The sequence below is a fragment of the Pararge aegeria genome, chromosome 2 (genome assembly GCF_905163445.1).
Source record: "Pararge aegeria chromosome 2, ilParAegt1.1, whole genome shotgun sequence".
Lineage (NCBI taxonomy): Eukaryota > Metazoa > Arthropoda > Insecta > Lepidoptera > Nymphalidae > Pararge > Pararge aegeria.
Window position 1 is genome coordinate 19,251,772 of NC_053181.1, and position 20,056 is coordinate 19,271,827.

Here is a 20,056-nt window from a genome sequence, read left to right on the forward strand (position 1 = left end):
TTATATTTTCAGCTGACCCAGGCAACTTCCTCTGCGCCAAATCGGTTATAACGTGTTACAATTGTTTTTCCATGTGCGAAAATATGTTTAATTTAATTTAAAAAAAATTACATTAGGTTATGTTTGTAAAAATGGGGGTGAAACTGAAATTAAAGTTTTATATTTATTACAGCTATAACACGGATTTCTTTTAATCACGAGTAACTAAGTATCTTCTAGGCAGGCGCGATCAATCTTTGGCCGCTTCTTACCTATCCATCAGGGGTGATTGCAGATAAGCACTTGTCTATGAACAAAAAAAAAAAAAAAACTCGGCTACTTTATACGCAAGAAAGTCCCAAACCTTATCAAGTTTGGTCACTCAGGTAGCAAAAGAAAGGGTAAAAACCCTTGCGAACTCCTTTAAATGCGAACAAAGTCTTGAGTACCTACACGTTAAACATAATTGTGTTAATCAAAACTTAATCTAATATGTTATGTACAAGTCATCTCGATAATAATTTTATCTGGAGCAATAAATAAGGATTAACTATTTACAGCTAATAAGTAAGATAAACAATGAAATAAAAAGGAATATTTTTTTAAACTGCCACAGTCTGATTATTAACATCAACAATAATAAAAGGTATGTAATGTAAATTTCATTTAAATTTATTTCTTTTAAGGGTTTCCTTACCCAAATTTCGGATAGTTATTTCTCCAAAAGAAAAAGTTGTGAAAAAAAAGTTACCCATGATCATTAATACTATTACACTCCACCAACTGCAATTAAATATACATATATATATATATATATATATATATATATATATATATATATATGAATGTATATTTAATTATATATTATTATTAGTTATATATATATATATATATATATATATATATATAACATAACCTTTTAATCTATTAAAAACTTAAGTACATAATTTAGCGCTTTTGTAAAACGCTACTAAGCATGCAGAGTTAAAACTGTGCAATTAATAAAATACGTATTTCCATTTCCTCCAGGTCAGATATGAAGTTCTTGCTCCTTACCGTTGCCTTCCTGGGCGTGGCTTTCGCCAGCCCCTTAAGCCGTGCTATTTCAATTGGACCTGCTATCGTCGAACAAGATAGCCCGATCTTAGTTGGACCTGCGATCGTCGATGAAGAGAGCTCCATCTCCGTAGGCCCCGCAATAGTCGAAGAAGAAAGCCCCATCTCTGTAGGCCCCGCGATCGTCGAGGAAGAAAACCCCATCTCTGTAGGCCCCGCAATCGTCGAAGAAGAAAGCCCCATCTCCGTAGGCCCCGCAATCGTCGAAGAAGAAAGCCCCATCTCCGTAGGCCCCGCAATCGTCGAAGAAGAAAGCCCCATCTCTGTAGGCCCCGCGATCGTCGACGAAGAAAATGAGACTGAATCCAGTGGAATAGATGGAAATTCCGTTATCCAATTCATAATAAAAATCAGTGAAGTAATCATTAATCAAAACATTGACCAAGCAGCAAATATTGGTAATAAAATCATTGTGAATGGAATTGAAAAGCTTGAAACCCCCGATGAACCCGAAAAGTTGTAAAAAAAAATAATTTAATTACACGTGTATTACAATATTGCTGTTGCTTTAACTGATAAGCTTTTATTTAATTGATAAGCTTTTATTTTTATTATAATTTAGTAAAATTACGTTTTTATTTTTTTAACAAAATATTTATTGAGGAAAGCTAGATTCTACAGCCTTCCTCAATAAAGAGATTTTTTCAATTGGCAGTTTCAAATATACAAACACAAACATACAAACAAATTGTTCAGTTTTATGATAAGTATATACAGTGGCGTGCAAAGAGGGGTATGCAGATGATACAAAATGAAGAAAATCTCCAGTACGAGTAATAAATACTTAAGGGTAGGCTTTTTATAACTCTTACCGAAGCCTATCACTAAGTTTTTAATAGCTTGTACTGGACATTTTCTTGATTTTATATTATCTTCATACCCTGTGCATACCCTGTATGCACGCCACTGAGTATATAATATATTAAAGACATGTAATTACCATCCCTGGGATCTACTGAGCTGAACTGAAATGTGAGTGGAGTCTCAATCCAAAGTCCTACCTAGTTGCTAGTAAGAATATATTAGCGTAAATTATCGATGGTAGATTAAGCCCCTGTACCTGATACCCTGTAAATGACTGCACCGATAACGTGTAGCACAGTACCATTATTAGTCGATAGCGATAACTGATTAACTTTGACCCCACTACATCGGAAGTTTGAAAGAGTATTGAAGAGTAGTAATCGCCAAAGTAAGAATTGAAATCGCATTGTTAGTTGATTTCAATGCAGAAGGTTAACCAAGTAAATTCTTAAATCTTAAATCTTTAACGATACTTAATTTAATAAGCCTTAAGTGAGAGGCTTTCTGCTGTCTGCTGAGAAGAAGCCGGCAAGAAACTCAGCAATGCTCGTTTCCAACTTTAACAATTTAACATTCATTTTTCTTTCTTGTGAGAGATGAAAGCGTAGCCGGATGATTCCACGCAACCTTGTCATTAAGAAAATCATCAATTGTATAGTAACCTCGCTGTAATAAATGTGTTGTAACATATTCTTTAAATTTATGCATTGTTAGGTCCAAAATTACTTTAGGACTCATATTATAATAAAAGTGTACTCAATCCCACACAAATGAGTGCTGTAACTTTCTCAGTCGATTTCCAGATGACACTAATTTATGATCATTTATTGTATGTTGTTTGTTTATATCCACTTTTTGTTTATATAGATAATTATTATGTCTTACAAATACTATATTATTATAAATATATTATGAAGCTACAGTAAGTATTCCTACTTTTTTTATTTCTCACGGAGGGATTCGTTTTGAGAGACTAATTCCTTTCGAATAAATAGGTGACGATTATGCTAGACTTAATGAAAAGGATAACTCTTGTTTTCTTTTTGTGATTGCAAGGATATATTTTTCTCGGCTATTAAAAATAAGATACCTTGAACTCAAAAGCAAGGTCGCTACCCACTGCGCCAATCGGCCGTCGATTGTTTTTGAATGGAAATCTTCTTATTATTATCTCATAAAAGTTGTTTAATATCAATTACTAGCTGTCCCGGCGAACTTCGTACCGCGAAACAATTTTTTTTATGAATAATATATTTTAATACTTTTTATCGTATTACGGACTAAGAATAATCTAAAAAATCAAATATCATAAAAATTTCTTTTTTCCATTATAAGTAGCCCTAAAACACATAGAATAGGGTTAGTGCCCTTTTTGTGCGACGCTATGCTTTCGTATCTATATGAACATAAACAAACCGAAATCTACTACTTACTGATAAAAGTATTAATATTAATTTATACCCACTGCTTTTCTTGCCACTACTGACAAGAGAAGTTATTTATTACGAATCGATACGAGTAGATAGTGATAAATTAATACGATCCCAGGAAATATGCGAATGATAAAACTTGGGCCAAGTTTCGATTTCTTCATTTTCTGATGGGCCATTTTCATTTGTTAATGCATAAATAATTAAGCACTCTTACGATATGAAGGAAGAAGGCTCAGAGTCACTCAGCGAGCGATGGAAAGAGCGATCTTAGGAGTATCTCTACGTGTAAAATGAGGAGATCCGTAGAAGAACTAAAGTCACCGACAGCTCAACGAGTCGCGAAGCTGAAGTGGCAATAGGCGGGGACATAGCTCGGGGAAATTAAGGACTGCAATAGCGAGTTATTTGACCTTCAACGAGGTGGATGGAGCAACGAGTCGCTGGGAGCCGCTGGAAACAAGCGGCCCGGAATCGTGGATTTTTGAACTTCCTACAAAATCGTCACTCGGTCACTCGGTTGAAGTAATGAATAATTGAACAGATGTCACACTGCCCCGCCCATTGCGATTACAGCTTCACAATTCAGTAGCTACGTCGGAAGGCTTTGATAAAGAGCCATTTCCAGGTTAGCGTATTTCCGCCTGTGGTTTCTATTTCCATGAACACGTACAATCAGGTGAGACCGTTGTCAAGGGCTAACTTGTTATAAAATAAAATAATTTTAATAGGTAGTTGGAACTCAAAATATTTCGTGTTCAAGTTTTACCCAAAACACTGTTACCGGTGGGGGACATACTCGTAGCTCGGAGAACCGATGGACGTTTGGGTTCCAAGGTCTTGGAGTGGCAACCCCGCACCGGTAAACACAGCGTTGGGCGACCCCAAACCAGGTCGACAGACGACATCAAGCGAGTCGCGGGGAGCCGCTGGATACAAGCGGTCCAAAATCGTGGAGTTTGGAACGCCCTATAAAAGACCTATATCCAGCAGTGGACGTCAATCGGTTGATTTGATGATGATGATGATGATGATGAGAATATGCCTCTCGGAAAGGATACAGTAACTTTCTGAAGAAACGGTGTGGAACCTAAGATGTTGTATCTACCTCCATGCGTACTATGTGCTCCTAGTATCACATTTCGTACTGACGGCCGATTGGCGCAGTTGACAGCGCTCCTGCTTTCTGACTCTAAGGCTATGGGTTCGATTCCCACAACTGGAATATGTTTTTATGGGTATCGTGTCTGGGTATTTATCTGTAGGTATATTATTAGTATTCATGTATATTATAGGAAGCGGTGATAGTCTAGTGGGTAAAAGTTCGGCTTTGTTTTCGTGGAGACCGATTTTGAGTCCCGGCACACACGTTTTTATTCAAGCAATTTAAATTCACTTGCCTTAATCGGTGAAGGAAAACATCGTGAGGAAACCTGCATGCCTGAGAGTTCTCCATAATATTCTCAACGTCATGTGAAGTCTACCAATCCGCACTTTGCCAGCGTGGTAGACTACGGCCTTAACTCTTCTTATTCTGAGAGGAGACCCGTGTCCTGTGGTGGGCAGTTGCGTGCACTTCATACACGCACAAAAGCACTGTTTACCCTTTAAACTTGTAGGGGCTGACTAGGCATTGCGCGGAATATTGTAGGGGCTGACTAAGCATAGCGCGGTAGCTGCGTCAGGCCGCGTACTGGGTAGCCAGTCCCTACAAACCGCCCGTCAAGCGAACACGCGCTTGTTGAATAAACTGTGGTCAAAAGGTTTGAAGAGTATTATTACACTCGTAGCTTTAGTTTTAAGTTTACGAATGTGGTTATCGCCATCATCTCACTACCGTGTAATTCTTATGTAAGCATCAAAAGTGCCACCTATGGGCCTATGAATAAAGATATTTTTGACTTTGACTTAGACTCAGTTCAAGTTCTTTTGCATGGTAAAGAAAATAAATAAATAAATATTCTACGACGCACATCGCCCACTCGCCCCTAAGTAAGCGTAGCTTGTGTTATGGGTACTAGCTGTTGAATATTTTTATGAATAGAATGCAGATAAATACTTATAATATACAGATAAACACCATACACTGAAAAACAACCATGTTCATCACACAAACATTTTCCAGCTGTAGGAATCGAACCCACGGCCTAGGACTCAGAGAGAAGGGTCGCTGCCCACTGCTGTCAAATGAGTATTTGTTTGTATTGATTTCACTTAACAGAAGAGCCACAAATTGAAGTGTTTTTGTATATAACTACTTTGGTTGGAAAGAGTAGCCAGCTCTTTATACCCGTAAAATGTATGCTTTTATTTTATTATATTTCATATAAAAGGATGCAAGCCATCTCAGACCAACAAAGATTATTAATGTCAACACCTCCGGGAATGCTATTCAAATGCTTTTACGGGGTAAAAAGTATTTTATGTCTATCTTCAGGATGCAAGTCATGTATGTGAAAAATTTGATTAAGATCGGTGCATTGGCTGAGCCGAAAGTAGTTAAAAAACAATCAAGCATATACTCCTTTCACATTTCTTATAATAATGGGTTTTCAACTAAAAGCAGGTAAGTAAGAGAAACTTAAATAAAACTAAAATTAAAAAAATATTATTATTTTAATAAACACTCACAAAACTCTGACACGACTTATACTATATATAAAACTACTTTATCGTTAGAGTAATCGTAAATATCATACTTTAAACAATATATATTATATTAAATAACAGCCGCTTGATCAGGTTTGATAAACATTTTTTTTATAATTCTCTACAAGTTAACCCTTGACTGCAAACTCACCTGGTGATAAGTGATGATGCAGTCTAAGATGTTAGAGGGCTACATTGCACCGGATCACTAAATCGCTTAGCGGCACGTCTTCGTTGTTGGGTGGTAACTAGCCACGACCAAAGCGTCCCACCAGACAAAAACATTAATAGGTGCAAGGGGCTATATCATCACGATTAAATTGGTTCAGGAGCTTATCTACAGACAGGTTTGACTATAAGAGGTGCAGGAACTGTTAAATCAGGTTTGATAATTTTTGGAACAGGTCTGTTAGGAATCGATCAGCGGGTTTTGTTAAACATTGATTTAATAGGATTCTTTTTTATTTTCTATTAGTATATAAATAAATAAATATACTACGACAATACACACCGCCATCTAGCCCCAAAGTAAGCGTAGCTTGTGTTATGGGTACTAAGATAGCTGATGAATATTTTTTTATGAATATAATACACATAAATACTTATAATATACAGATAAACACCCAGACACTGAAAAACATTCATGTTCATCACACAAACATTTTCCAGTTGTGGGAATCGAACCCACGGCCTTGGACTCAGAAAGCAGGGTCGCTGCACACTGCGCCACTCGGCCGTCAAAAGTATCATCATTAACAGCCTAATAAGACCCACTGATATGCACAGGCCTTATCTCTTATAGAAGAGAGGGATAGAGCATAGATACTCTAAGCTGCTCTAATACGGGTTAAGGAGAATTGCATTTCGTACGATATTTATAATTTTCAAACTTAGGACTTTTTGATCCGTATTCGAACTTTCAAACTACTAAACCAACGAATAAGTCAACGATGTTGGATATTTACTTAGTTGAAACAATGGAATAAATAGGTTCTACTCCGTGATGTATTGAACCTATATTTCAAATCATAGTAAGAAGCTATCGAATTGATGCCTAAAAATAATTGCCCCTACTATTGTATCGTTCACCAGATTAGATTATAACAGACTATGGGCCTGTTAAATCAGGTATTAATATGATAGGTGCAGGGCCCACTTGATCAGGTTTCACAATAATTGGTGCAGGTCCTGTTAAATCAGGTAGAACTATTATAGGTGGAGGTCCTGTTTGATCAGGTTTGATAATAATTGGTGCAGGTCCTGTTAAATCAGGTAAGACGACGATGTACTCAGGGCCTGTTAAATCAGGTAGAACGATTATAGGTGGAGGTCCTGTTTGATCAGGTTTAACAATAATTGGTGCAGGTCCAGTTAAATCAGGCTGAGCAATGATGGACTCAGGGCCTGTTAAATCAGGTAGGACGATGATAGGCGGAGGTCCTGTTTGATCAGGTTTAACAATAATTGGTGCAGGTCCTGTTAGATCAGGTTTTACGATGATGGGTGCAGGTCCATTTAAATCAGGTTGAGCTATGATGAGCTCCGGATCCGCGAGGCCTGGTTGCACGTGTACAGGAATTGCAGTCGTTACGGCAAACAAGGCAACGGCTACAAGTTGAAACCGCATTGTGTTAAAGAGGACGAGTACCTGCAAAAAGTTACTAACTGTAGCTCTGCAATTAAAAAGTTTGTGAATTCAAAAGTAATAACTTTAAATTGCACATATGCCACGTGCAGGTTTGTTTACTTTCATAGGTATTATTTCTCGACGTCATATTTTCGTGTCCCGCTCACGAGTAGTCATGTAGGTAACACTAATAGTGTTCTCTGAGCACACAAAGTAACAAATTTTATAAGCAAAATTTTGCAACTTTTTTAAGAATAAATTATAGCTTATCTTATAATTAAGCGGTTTTTAAGGTGTTTAAGCGCTAATTAATTGGTTAAATCAGTTCAGGACTTTCAGAGCCTATTCGGTACAAACAAACAAAAAATCTTTCCCCTTTATAATATAAGCATAGATTAAGAAAAATATAAATCACGTTAGATAAAACCGTGGAAAAAAAACCAAAAAATATCTACAATAAAAATAGTGTTCGTTTCATAAAGATTATTACGTTTTTTCTTACCTTATAAGAGTTAATTTCTGCAAAACGTTCCATCAGCCATTAGCGCTTACCTTTTTATATATAAGATAATCTGTTAATGGAGGGTAATTAATTTGTGAAGATTAATTTATACGTGTTAATCCCTTTTTATTAGCTGAATATATACTGCGAAGTTAGATAAGAAAATGATCGATCATATTGTAATATTTCTTATGAGCTAGTAATTTCATTATTTCATATAAACCCATACTAGCTGTTGCCCGCATACTTCGTCCCATTTATAAGAGATAGAGATAGAGAGAGAGAGAGAGAGATATATATATGGAGAGAAAGAGAGAGAGAGAGTTGCGAGAACCGTGTTTTAGCTTTGGTATCTCTAACTCCATGCCAATTGATTGGTTACTAAGGTAGGGCGCAAAGGAAGGCCAAACAAACAAACATACTTTCGCGTTTAAAATCTTATGCTTAATATGTAAAGCTGAAGATATTTTTTGTTTGATTATTTACTTGAACACCATGATCTCAAGAACTACTGGTCCGATTTGAAAAATTCTTTCAGTGTTGGATAGCCCTTTTATCGAAAAAGGCTTTAGGTTATATATCATCACGCTAAAATTAATAGGGTCATAACAACAATGTTTCAAAATTGGGGTTTATTGCCTTTTGAAAGCTTTCGCTGCTTGCATTTCGTAATCGGTAAAAGTTTCGATAAAATCCTGTATGACAAAGTTGTTCTCCTATCAAAGTTCTAAACAAAAATTTGCGACTGTATATGTCTATCGGATGAAGTCGCGATGGACCGCTAGTATTAGTGTAAATTTAAGATGATAAAGTAAGGCTTCCTGGTATATTACCATCTCTTTCTGGTTACACGAAAGTGAATAAAGCTATCCCACTCATATAGTTCCTCAGGTAGGATTTAATATGTTATAGGTGTCCGTATAACTATAGCTACATCGAAGGTTCAATACAGCCGCCGTAACCGCAGGATAACGCATTCCAGCGTAAAGTTTATATCGACCCCGCGGGGTCGCGTATGATCTCTAAATATTTAACATGTGCCATATTTGAAGTGTGTTTCGAGGATTATAAATTTATTTATTTATTTATTTATAAAGGACAACCAACAGTAGATACATTAAAACATGCTTTTTTTTTTTGGAATGAGTCACATAGTAAATGTTCAACTATTTACAGGTTATCACAACATGCATTCCAATGTAAAAAAGTCATTTTTAAAAATTATTTACAATTAATTATTAGTCAGTTAATATAAACCTTTAAAAGTATAAAAGTATAAATATTTAAAGCTAAATTACAATAAAAAAATTATAAATACTTGAAACCATTGCTTTAACATGGTACTATCTTGAAACACATTTCATATATGCTTAAAACACGCACATAGAAGTATATATGTTTGCGCTCCTCTTAACGAGCTCTTTCCTATGATAATTTATGTCGTTTAATACAAGTGAGTAAAGTTAATTTTCGTTTATTAACTAGAATGCCTCGTTGGTGTAGGTGTAAGCATGTTTAACTATGGATAACGAGGTTTTAGGTTCGAATCCCGGGTCGGCTCGAAAATTGTCGGGTATTGTGTTTTTTCTGTTAAAGAATTTTCAGTACCAGCCCGGAGTTTGGAAATTGGCGGCGTCAACCCCCGTGCCTCGGAGAGCACGTAAAGCCACTTAAGCACTATAATATGTCCCGTTTCGCTGTTATCGACGGCCGATTGGCGTTGGTTCGATTCCCACAACTGGAAAATGTTTGTCTGATAAACATGAATGTTTTTCAGTGTCTGTCTGTTATTTATCTGTATATTATAAGTATTTCTATACATTATCCCTACTAATATTATAAATGTCAATGTAAGTTTGTTTGTTACGCTTTCACGCAAAAACTATTAAACCGATCCTCATGAAACTTTGGACACATATTCTTGGAAGTGTTAGAAGTATTATAGCATACTTTTTATCCGACATTAAGCTCGGTTCCTTCGGGAGAGGGGATGAGTGTTTGACGATTTTACACCATAACTCCGACAAATAATAACCGATTTAAATAATTATATTTGTACTATAGAGGTTATAATAAGTGTTTAATTTTGCCCAAATTTTGTGTAGATCTGATAAATGTGGTTGGAGATAGAGGACAGAACTCCTCAGCGGAGAGCAGGAAACCCCTCATTTAAGTCTTAGCGATACTGAATACTTTATTTTTTTTAGATCTACATCTAAATTTAATGCCACATCAAAAACAAAATCAAACGCAGACGAAGTCGCGGGCAACAGCTAGTTAATAATAAATACTCATCAGTCGTCTTAGTACCCATAACACAAGCTATGCTTACTTTGGGGCTAGATGGAGTTGTGTGTATTGTCGTAGTATATTATTTATTTTATTTTACTTATTAAGACAAAGTACTAAACTTTAATTGAATGTTTCTCTAAAACCTTCTCGCCTTAGAGAGAAGAGGTCTGTGCCCAGCAGTGGGAATATCCTGCAAAAGATAATGATGAACCATATCCTGCAAATGGTAATCTTAAATTGGAAATATAGGTATATTTTGTGTATATAATATGTTTTACCAATATATACTTTCCCCGTAAGCAAATAGATGGACAGACATACAAGTGAGTCACGTTAGGTTACTTTTTATTTATTCTGCTAAAATATCCTACGATAAAACAATAAATCTTTTGATATTTCATTTAGGTGTTACAATAGAAATAAAAGACGAAATGGAAACAGAAAGGATCAAACCACGCCTTTGATTATCATTCAAATAGGCAATTTTTTGTCATGAATCGTTCATGTGTAAATATTTCACACTAGTGTTGTAGCCCGTGACTTCCACTGCGTTTGACTGTTTTTTTGAAAACCACGCATAACCATGCGTTTTAATGGGCAAAAAGTTTTTAAGAAGTCTATGTCTTTAACTAACACTTTTTTTAAGATCACCTTGGTTTTTTAAATTCCACTAAAAGCTAGTAACTGATGATGGAGAATACTCCACTGCTATATCTGGCCGGTTAGTTCATATTGTAGTGAGGCTAAGACTCTAAAAGCTGATACTCAGAAACGTCTCCAAGCCTTTGAGATGTTGCGCCGAATGCTCCGCCTTACCTGGACACATCAAGTTTTCAACGTGAGTGCTCCAGCGAGTCGCCAGAAGCCGGGTTACTGCAAATCATTAAAAAGAGAAAAGTCTAATATCTGGGCTACGTCCTGAGACATGAGTCCAATTGCTCTAGCTCATAATGATGGACAAAGTAGAGGGTAAACGACGCGTTGGAAGTAGGAAGAAGTCCCAGTTACGTATGTACAATTGCTCTAACCAGGTTGCTTCTTAAATATTTTCTAATGACAATGTGAGATGGTGATAACAAAAAGAACACCCGGCTAAGTTTGTTGTGGGCTTCTTCTTAGACCAGGGCGCGATTGGAACCCTCGTAGCTTTAGTTTTAAGTTTACGATTGTAGTTATCGCCATCACTACTCACTGCTATGTACACATTTTGTATATAATAACGCATCAAAAGTGCCATCTATGTGCCTATTTGAATAAAGAAATATTTGACTTTGACTTTGTACGTTACGTACATATCCATGAATGGGCATACATCGCTAGCGAGGAAAAATTGTTTTGTTTGTCACAAGACCGCGAGAAGTTCTGAGCTGTCGGCCAACTTCCTGTTGTTTTTATTTTAATTAAACATTTAGCAATGAATTAAAAAAAAATTATGAATGGTAATTATAACGTTTATTTCTGATAAATTCCGTAGGTTGTAACAATTATCTTGTTTACTATTTTATTAATTAAAATTGGCCAAACATAATATTATGAAACCAATAGACCGACGAGGCCGTTAAGGAAAACGGTGGAAAGCGCTTTAGCGCTGTCGCTTTAGCAGTTGATAAATAGCATGAGCAACTGGAATTACGTTTATGAATTAAACTTTTGTCACCACAAAACACATTTTTCACACTGAAAAGCCTTTCAATCATTTTAATCGACGACATTTCATTCACAATGCACAATTTCAAAATAAAAGAGGAAATGAAAACAAAGAATTGGACGCCATTTTTTGCGCGGCTCACACAGCTAATAAAAGCTTATCGCACCCCTTTGATAAATAGGGGACACTTAATTTAGATTTGTATAGCTTCGTGAACTCAAATAAATAATAAACAAAAAATAATATGTCTTTTAAATCTAATCCGATACAGGCTTAATCTGAATGCATATTAGTCGAGTGAATGAATTTTAAAAGATTGTAAGGTTTGCACCAAATCATGGAAATCCGGAGATCATATACATTTGACGGCCGATTGGCGCAGTTTGCAGCGACCCTGCTTTCTGAGCCCAAGGCCGTGGGTTCGATTCCCACTACTGGAAAATATTTGTGTGATGAGCATGAATGTTTTTCAGTGTCTGGGTGTTTATATGTATATTCTAAGTCTTTATGTATATTATTTATAAAAAATATTCATCAGTCATCTTAGTACCCATAACACAAGCTAAGCTTAAATTGGGGCTAGATGGCGATGTGTGTATTGTGGTAGTATATTTATTTATTTATATTTATTGTAGAAGCAGTTGTGTGGTGCATCACATCCACACTTCGACAGCTTCGTAAACTATGATGAAGATTACGTTTATATGTAATTATATATACAACATCTTCATCATATATTTATATCTACTTTTTGATTCCTGAAATGTTTTGGCCACACCCTCACTTGTTTTTCCCGCACGTCCGAAGGTTGGCAGGTAAACAATGCGTTAGCATAAATTCCACCTTTTATAGCGTTTTTTTTGGTTGTTGAATAAAGCAAATAAAAAAAAAACTAATCCTGTTTTAGTTAACCGATGGTAGAAAGCCCTCAATTATTTTAATCATCGTTATGAATAGTCCATTAGGTTTGTCACCTTAGTTCTGCTAGCCAGATCCAAAGAATTAGCTCGTGAAGCGATTTGAAAGAAAAATCACGGATTGGACTCCGATAACTAAATTTTAATCTCAAACATTGGATTGGATGAACGCAACACCTGTGTAAATGCAGGTAAATGCTGCTCGGAATTGGATTTAGAATGGGAATCGAACGGCAAACCTCATTCTGCGATGGGAATAATGGCGGACCCGAGAGCCTGTTGAGTTATTTTACCCCAATTATAGGCTAAGAGCCAATTATAAATAAGTTATACGCGATCACATCACAAAATGTTATTAATAAGATCATTACAGGTGGGAAGATTAACACTCGGTAAATTTTTATACTCATTTTCTACAACTATGACAAGAATAACTTTATGTGACATTAATATAAAACCTTTCTTTTAATTTTTATTACCGAGTACTGTCAAAGAATGAATTCACTGTTATTGAACGCCAAAGAGAAAAGTAGTTACATATGAAACCAATAGCAAGATTGTTTTGTACACAGATGTTTGAAAAAAATATGTTCTTTCTTCATTAAGAAAAGAAAAAATTGCTTTATTTGTTGAAATCAACTTATTCCAAATAACAGCATTACATTAAATATATGAACGAAATACTATAGTAATTGAAAGGTTCCATTAGGTACATTAATCCATACAAGCAGTTCGAACTAAAAAAGCTTAATGAAAAGCAGCATTCCTAAAAGTTTTGAAATTTATACGCTTTTAGCAACATTTTAACACCATAGCAGGATTTGGTTGTAACCATTTTTTATTTCACTGCCAGCTTAACTGTAATGTCATCTGGTATCTCACAATCTAAAATGGTAGCGGGCTAACCTGTTAAAGGTAAGGCAGTTTTATCAAACCAATACCCCTCGTTGATTTCTACGTAGCATCTAATGATGCGTAGAAATCGAGAATGCGTAGAATAAGAATTCTAGTGCATACCCTTGTATGGACTGGAACTCTTACTGGGAGGTCCACAAATACGATCGACAGCTCTTACACTATACATACAACGATGATACTAGATAGAGCCGGTCGAGGGTTATCCTACATCTAGAATATTGACCCACACCTGCAAACGAATGCGAGCGTTTAATACTAAGTACACTCGCTAACTAAAGTGAAAAACACATTATTTAAACGTTATTTTTTAACCGGTAGAAATTCCTTTATGCTTAAAGCGCAAAGTATTCGACCAATGTGTCCTACCCACTTTGACATGTGGAGCAGAGACATGGACCCTTACAAAGAAGCTGGTGCACCGGCTCAAAGTGGCTCAGCGGGCAATGGAAAGAGCGATGTTAGGTTTGTCTCTATTAGATAAGATTTCCAACGAAGAGATCAGAAACCGAACTGGAATCACTGACATCGTTCAAAGAGCAGCAGCAGCACATATGTCGAAGGGAGGACGGGCGGTGGAGCCGAGTGATTCTGGATTGGCAACCGCGCACTGGACACAGAAGCATCGGCCGACCACCAGCTCGATGGAGAGATGATATTGTAAAAGCAGTAGGGAAGAACTGGATGCAGCTAACCAGCAATAGACCGAGATGAAGCGGCCTTAGTCCAGCAGTGGACTGTGATAGGCTGATGATGATAATTCCCCTGCCTTAGAGAGAGCACGTTGCACCGTTGGTCTCGATTATTATCACTTGTGATAGAAGTCGCTAAAGCCCATCAACCTGCACTTGAACCGCTTCTCCAACGAGAAACGAGACCTGTGCCCAGTAGTGGTACGTTAACAGGCTACGGATGATATTAATGAATAAGTGGCCCACCTGATGGTTGCCTATCATCACCTGTAAACAGAGAAAAACTTCGCATGGCCACCCTGTATCCGTCAACTTTTGTAGATGTTCAGACTCATGTCCCTGTATTTACACCGGCAAACACACCCTTCAGATCGGAACACAGCATAAAGTTAACTTAGTGTTAACTTGTGCAATCATTTATAAAGTATTTATTCAAATAAAACATATCTGTAACGATCTGTTTGTATTCGGTAGCCAGAGATTAGTACATTTAAAAAGCAATGTGGCCCGCACAATGCCATTTCAGCTTCGTGACTCGTTGAGCAATATCGGTAACTCTTCCACTTCATTTCTAATTTGATAACGTAAAGATACTTCGGATATAGCTCTCACTATCGCGCACTGAGTGACTTTGACCCTTCTTATGAGGCCCATCACTGGCTTTTGTCTTCATGCACTGAGGGATTTTTTAGGATTTTTGAATTATTAGCCTAGATTTAACAGATTTAACAGTTATATCTGCGACAGTACTCACGCTAGATATAGCTTTCCGAATGTACGGGCGTGTGGTCAGACATCTACGTACCCAGCCTACTCGTATAGTCTGTCCGTGTGAGTCGAACCCTAACAAGAAACATGGCAGGTTTGTTTCGCTTTTTGTGATTAAAAATGTACTGCTCATGGCGTACGTTATTCTCTTTACGGCATCCCTCTTTCTTCTTTACCTTTTTGTAGTAAAACTTCTTTAGGCGCGACAAGGGAGTAACTCAAATTTTTTTCTGACGGAAGTAACGCTTACGTCAGACGTCTTTGTAGTTTCCGCTATTTAAAAATAATAATTTTTGATTCCGAAAGCTATATGTCATATACTTCAAAAATGTCACTACTTTCACTAAATACTATTACTATTATCTAATACTAATATATAAAGCTGAAGAGTTTGTTCGTTTGTTTGTTTGTTTACTTGAACGCGATGATCTCAGGAACTACTGGTCTGATTTGAAAAATTCTTTCAGCTTTGGATAGCCCATTATGGATTAAGGTTATAGGCTATATCATCACACTAAATACAATCAGAGCATAGAACATTGTTTCTACATTGTTGTCTCTTTACATTGGAAGAATGTTTCAAAATCGGGTGTTTTATCGTATTGAAAGCTTCCGTTGCGAGCACTGCGTAAACGGTTAAAATTTCTATAAAATCACGTATGAACAGTGGCGTGCACTTCTTAGATGCACAAAAGCACTGCCTACCCTAAAATTTATATATAATCGTATAGTAGGATTTTTGCCGTCTTATGCTATTTTCCTGCTGTATGCATACCCTGCTAAGAAACCCAGAGCACGCCACTGCGTATGACAAAGTTGTTCCCGTTCAAAAGTTCTATAAAAAGTCTGGGACAGCAAGTGTCTATTTTGTAAGGTTGGCTTACAATAACTTTTACGTTGACTTATAAGCGGATGAAGTCGCGAGTGATCGCTTGTAGATAGATAAACATTTATTGCGTGTTTTCAATTACCTGTATTAGCTGAATTCTAACTTACCTATCTAATATTCGAATACCACTGATATAGGATCAACCACAGCTGTTTGGAGGTCGCATACTGCGGTGGACATAGCGAGGTTTCACCACAAACTTTATGTAGCTATCAATGTCATACAACAAACGTATCTTAGGGCTCTTTACAAAAGTTCGTATTTTTGGGTAACATCTGATCAATTTAAAGCCAAAGATGTTATTTATCTTTATCTTATTGACTGTTCCGTTCCTTTCTTAACCGACTTCAAAATGGAGGAGGTGACATTAAAAAATTGGTTGTCTGTAAAGTCGGCTTACTGACGATAGTTGAACGTAACAACGTCGTAAGAAAATACTGATGGAATGGTTGCATTTTTCAAAAGAAATTTTTTATTTTATTTGTTTGATAGATATTATCTTTGCTATAAACAATTGACACCACATTCACTTTTCACTGCACTTCATCCTTGCCGGAAACATGTAAATGTATTATTGTATAGAAGCTGTCCACGCGGACGCATCGCTCACTCAAGTAGGAGAGAGACAGATGTCGAACGCGGAGGCCGATGGTGCCTCTTTGTCGCTCGTTCCGCGCTCTCGCTTGCACTTCAAGACTTGAATGGAACGCCTCAGAGGAGCGAGGTAACGCCGCAAACGTCATGTTTTTTCGTGCGTGCAGCCGGCTCCATCGAATTATAAGACGTTGTCACGTCAAAAAAAAATATAGAATCTAATTACGAATCTATGTATGCAGTAGTTAGTTGTCATATGAAAGATTTCGGCCGGGAAAACTACCGCCATGCCTATTTCTGACCCTGCACAGCATTGCAATGTTGTTTTACTGGTGGAAGAGCATGGTTGTCGGTGTAATAACAGGTACATGAGGATAAACACCTACGCCTCGAGTTGTTGTTGTTTCTTGCAGGTCCTGCTAAGTGTTGCTCTGTTTATAGATTGATCTGATCGGTCCATCAATCATAAAGTACCTAAAACCAGTCTACGGCGCATCCTTAGTGTAGATGCACTTTAAACTCGGCGTGTTTTGCTTCGGTATTTATTAATGCATATGACCAAGAAAATGGCATCGAACATTTGATCATTTTTTAAGCCAAATCAGGCACGCTAACTCTTATATAAATTAAATATTATATTATAAGAACCTATAAAAATTATACATTCTAACATTTTAATGAAGAAAGAATCGTTTGTTAACTTCACTGCATTATTACTTCACTATATATATTCACTGCGGTATTATTTCACTACATTCATTAATCGGCATACTAAAAAATAAAAATAAATAAATATACTACGACAATACACACATCGCCATCTAGCCCCAAAGTAAGCGTAGCTTGTGTTATGGGTACTAAGATGCCTGTTGAATATTTTTATGAATATTTTAATGAATTGAAAATACATATAAAAACCCAGACACTGAAAAACATTCATGATCATCACACAAACATTTTCCAGTAGTGGGAATCGAACCCACGGCCTTTGGTTCAGAAAGCAGGGTCGCTGCAAACTGCGCCAATCGGCCGTCAAACAGTCTCTGAAATACTCGTAAATATCATACTCTGAAACTACTGAACCGATTTTAGTACATCTCGTCTGATTTTAATATAAAGGGCTGCGCTGTGTACTCGTTAAGTTAGGGGCAAATGAATGCAAAAAGGTTTTTCTTTGTGATAAATTTGCCTGTAACATCAGGTGATAGTAAGACAATTCAGGCTGAGAAGTACGTTAACCTGAAACGGTAAGTATAGTAATTTATTAATCTCCAACCTACTCGGTTTTCATCGTCAGGTGAGAACGCAAGTACGCGAAATTGTAATTTTGAGGATCCGAGTAAGTGTGGATGTACTCCAATATTATTAGCAAATGGAATAAATATGTTAATATGAAAGTCATTTTGTACTTTTAGCTGAAACAAAACAGCGAATAATAATTAGCGAATAATATTTTGTAATTTGCGTATATTGGCAAAATTAATGAAATTATTTATGAGATAGTTTCATTTACATTTTATAATGAAATAAGTGTTAATATAATGCAAAATATAAATAACAGTGTTTGGTTAAAACCTGAACACGAATTATTTTTGAGTTCCAGCCTATTAAAATTATTTTATTTTGTAACACGTTAGCGCTTGACAACTGTCTCACCTGATGGTACGTGTTCATGGAAATAGAAACCACAGGCGGAAATACGCTAACCTGGAAATGGCACTTTATCAAAGCCTGCCGACGTAGCTACTGAATTGTGAAGCTGTAATCGCAATGGGCGGGGCAGTGTGACATCTGTTCAGTTATTCATTACTTCAACCGAGTGACCGAGTGACGATTTTGTAGGAAGTTCAAAAATCCACGATTCCGGGCCGCTTGTTTCCAGCGGCTCCCAGCGACTCGTTTGCTGTCCATCCACCCCGATGAGAGTCGAATAACGCTGCGTTTACTTGTGTGGTTAGCTATTTCGTCTGCGAAAGGTACAGAGGTCATTTGTGGGATTGAGTATACGCTTTTATAATAAGATTCCTAAGGTGATTTTGGACCTACCAATGCATAAGTTTAGGGAATCTGTTAAAACACATTTATTACTGCGAGTTTACTATAAAATTGATGAATTTCTTAATGACAAGGTTGCTTGGAAGCATCCGGCTCCGCTTTCAGCTCCCACAAGATAGAAAAATGAATGTTAAAATGTAAAATGTAAATTTTTGATGTTGGAAAAGAGCAAATGCTGAGTTTCTTGCCGGCTTCTTCTCGGTAGAATCTGCCTTCCGAACCGGTGGTATTCTACCACTACCACTAAAAACTGACAGACTTGACGTTTCAAAAGTGCTTATATTGGGCCTACTTGAAATAAATGAATTTTGAATTTTGAATTTGATTGCATATTTATCATCATCATCATCATCATATCAACCCATTACCGGCTCACTACAGGGCACAGGTCTCGAAGAGGGGTTAAAATAATTCACCACGCTGGCCCAGTGCGGATTGGTGGACTCCACACACCTTTGACAAAAGTATGGGGAACTCTTAGGCGTGCAGGTGTAAAAAACACGACGACGACGTCGTCTATCTTCAACGTTGAAGCAACTGTTTTTTAAATTGCTTAATTATTTAGAAAAGGTCCGTGCTGGGATTCGAACTCGGCCCCCCGAAAGTGAAGTTCTACCCACTGGGTTATCACCGCTTCCACAAATTTATGCATGTATTTAATATGTTTCGTTATTTATGCAACAAAAGCAATTTTTGCCTGTCTCTGATACTCATCAATACATATATAAGAAATTTAAAAGGGACCATTTCGGAAACAACTCCTATCTCATTTCCTAAAAAATCCGACTACATAATGACCGAGTTACGTCCGAACATATATCTCTATATATATAAAAGAGAAAGTGTGTGGGTATGTTCCGTATAGGCTCCGAAACGCCTGGACCGATTTCAATGTAACTTTCAGGGAATCTCCGGATTGACCTGGCGAGTAATCCTGTAAAGTTTGGTGACGATTGGAGCACTCCTATTTTTGAACTGTTTACTATGATGATATTCTATTGTTGGGTGAACATGGGTGTAGATAATGATCTTCACCCGCTCGAGAAGAGAATAGAAGAGAATGAATACGGAGAGAAATAAATGATTTAATATATAATGAGACTTAAATAAAAAATAAAGCGAAATCAAGCCCGGCGAAGCGGGCTGGGTACGCTAGTGCTCAATAAAAACCATCCGATT

General features: G+C 36.9%; 2 protein-coding genes across 2 annotated transcripts; one reads left to right on the plus strand and one right to left on the minus strand.

Annotated features, from left to right (window-relative positions):
* The first annotated feature begins 1,015 nt into the window (after positions 1-1,015).
* On the plus strand, positions 1,016-1,558 carry LOC120630859 (glycyl-glycine endopeptidase ALE-1-like). Its single transcript, XM_039900166.1, has one exon. The coding sequence runs from the start codon at positions 1,016-1,018 to the stop codon at positions 1,556-1,558; it is 543 nt and encodes a 180-aa protein (XP_039756100.1).
* Positions 1,559-7,086: 5,528 nt separating this feature from the next.
* Positions 7,087-7,605, minus strand: LOC120630866 (KH domain-containing protein 3-like). The gene has a single exon (XM_039900179.1). It carries the CDS (start codon positions 7,603-7,605, stop codon positions 7,087-7,089), a length of 519 nt encoding a protein of 172 aa, XP_039756113.1.
* Positions 7,606-20,056: the final 12,451 nt, after the last annotated feature.

Excerpts from the sequence above, each read along its gene's own strand:
- LOC120630859 (XM_039900166.1), top strand. The coding sequence starts at position 1,016 with ATGAAGTTCTTGCTCCTTACCGTTGCCTTCCTGGGCGTGGCTTTCGCC.
- LOC120630866 (XM_039900179.1), bottom strand. The coding sequence starts at position 7,605 with ATGCGGTTTCAACTTGTAGCCGTTGCCTTGTTTGCCGTAACGACTGCA.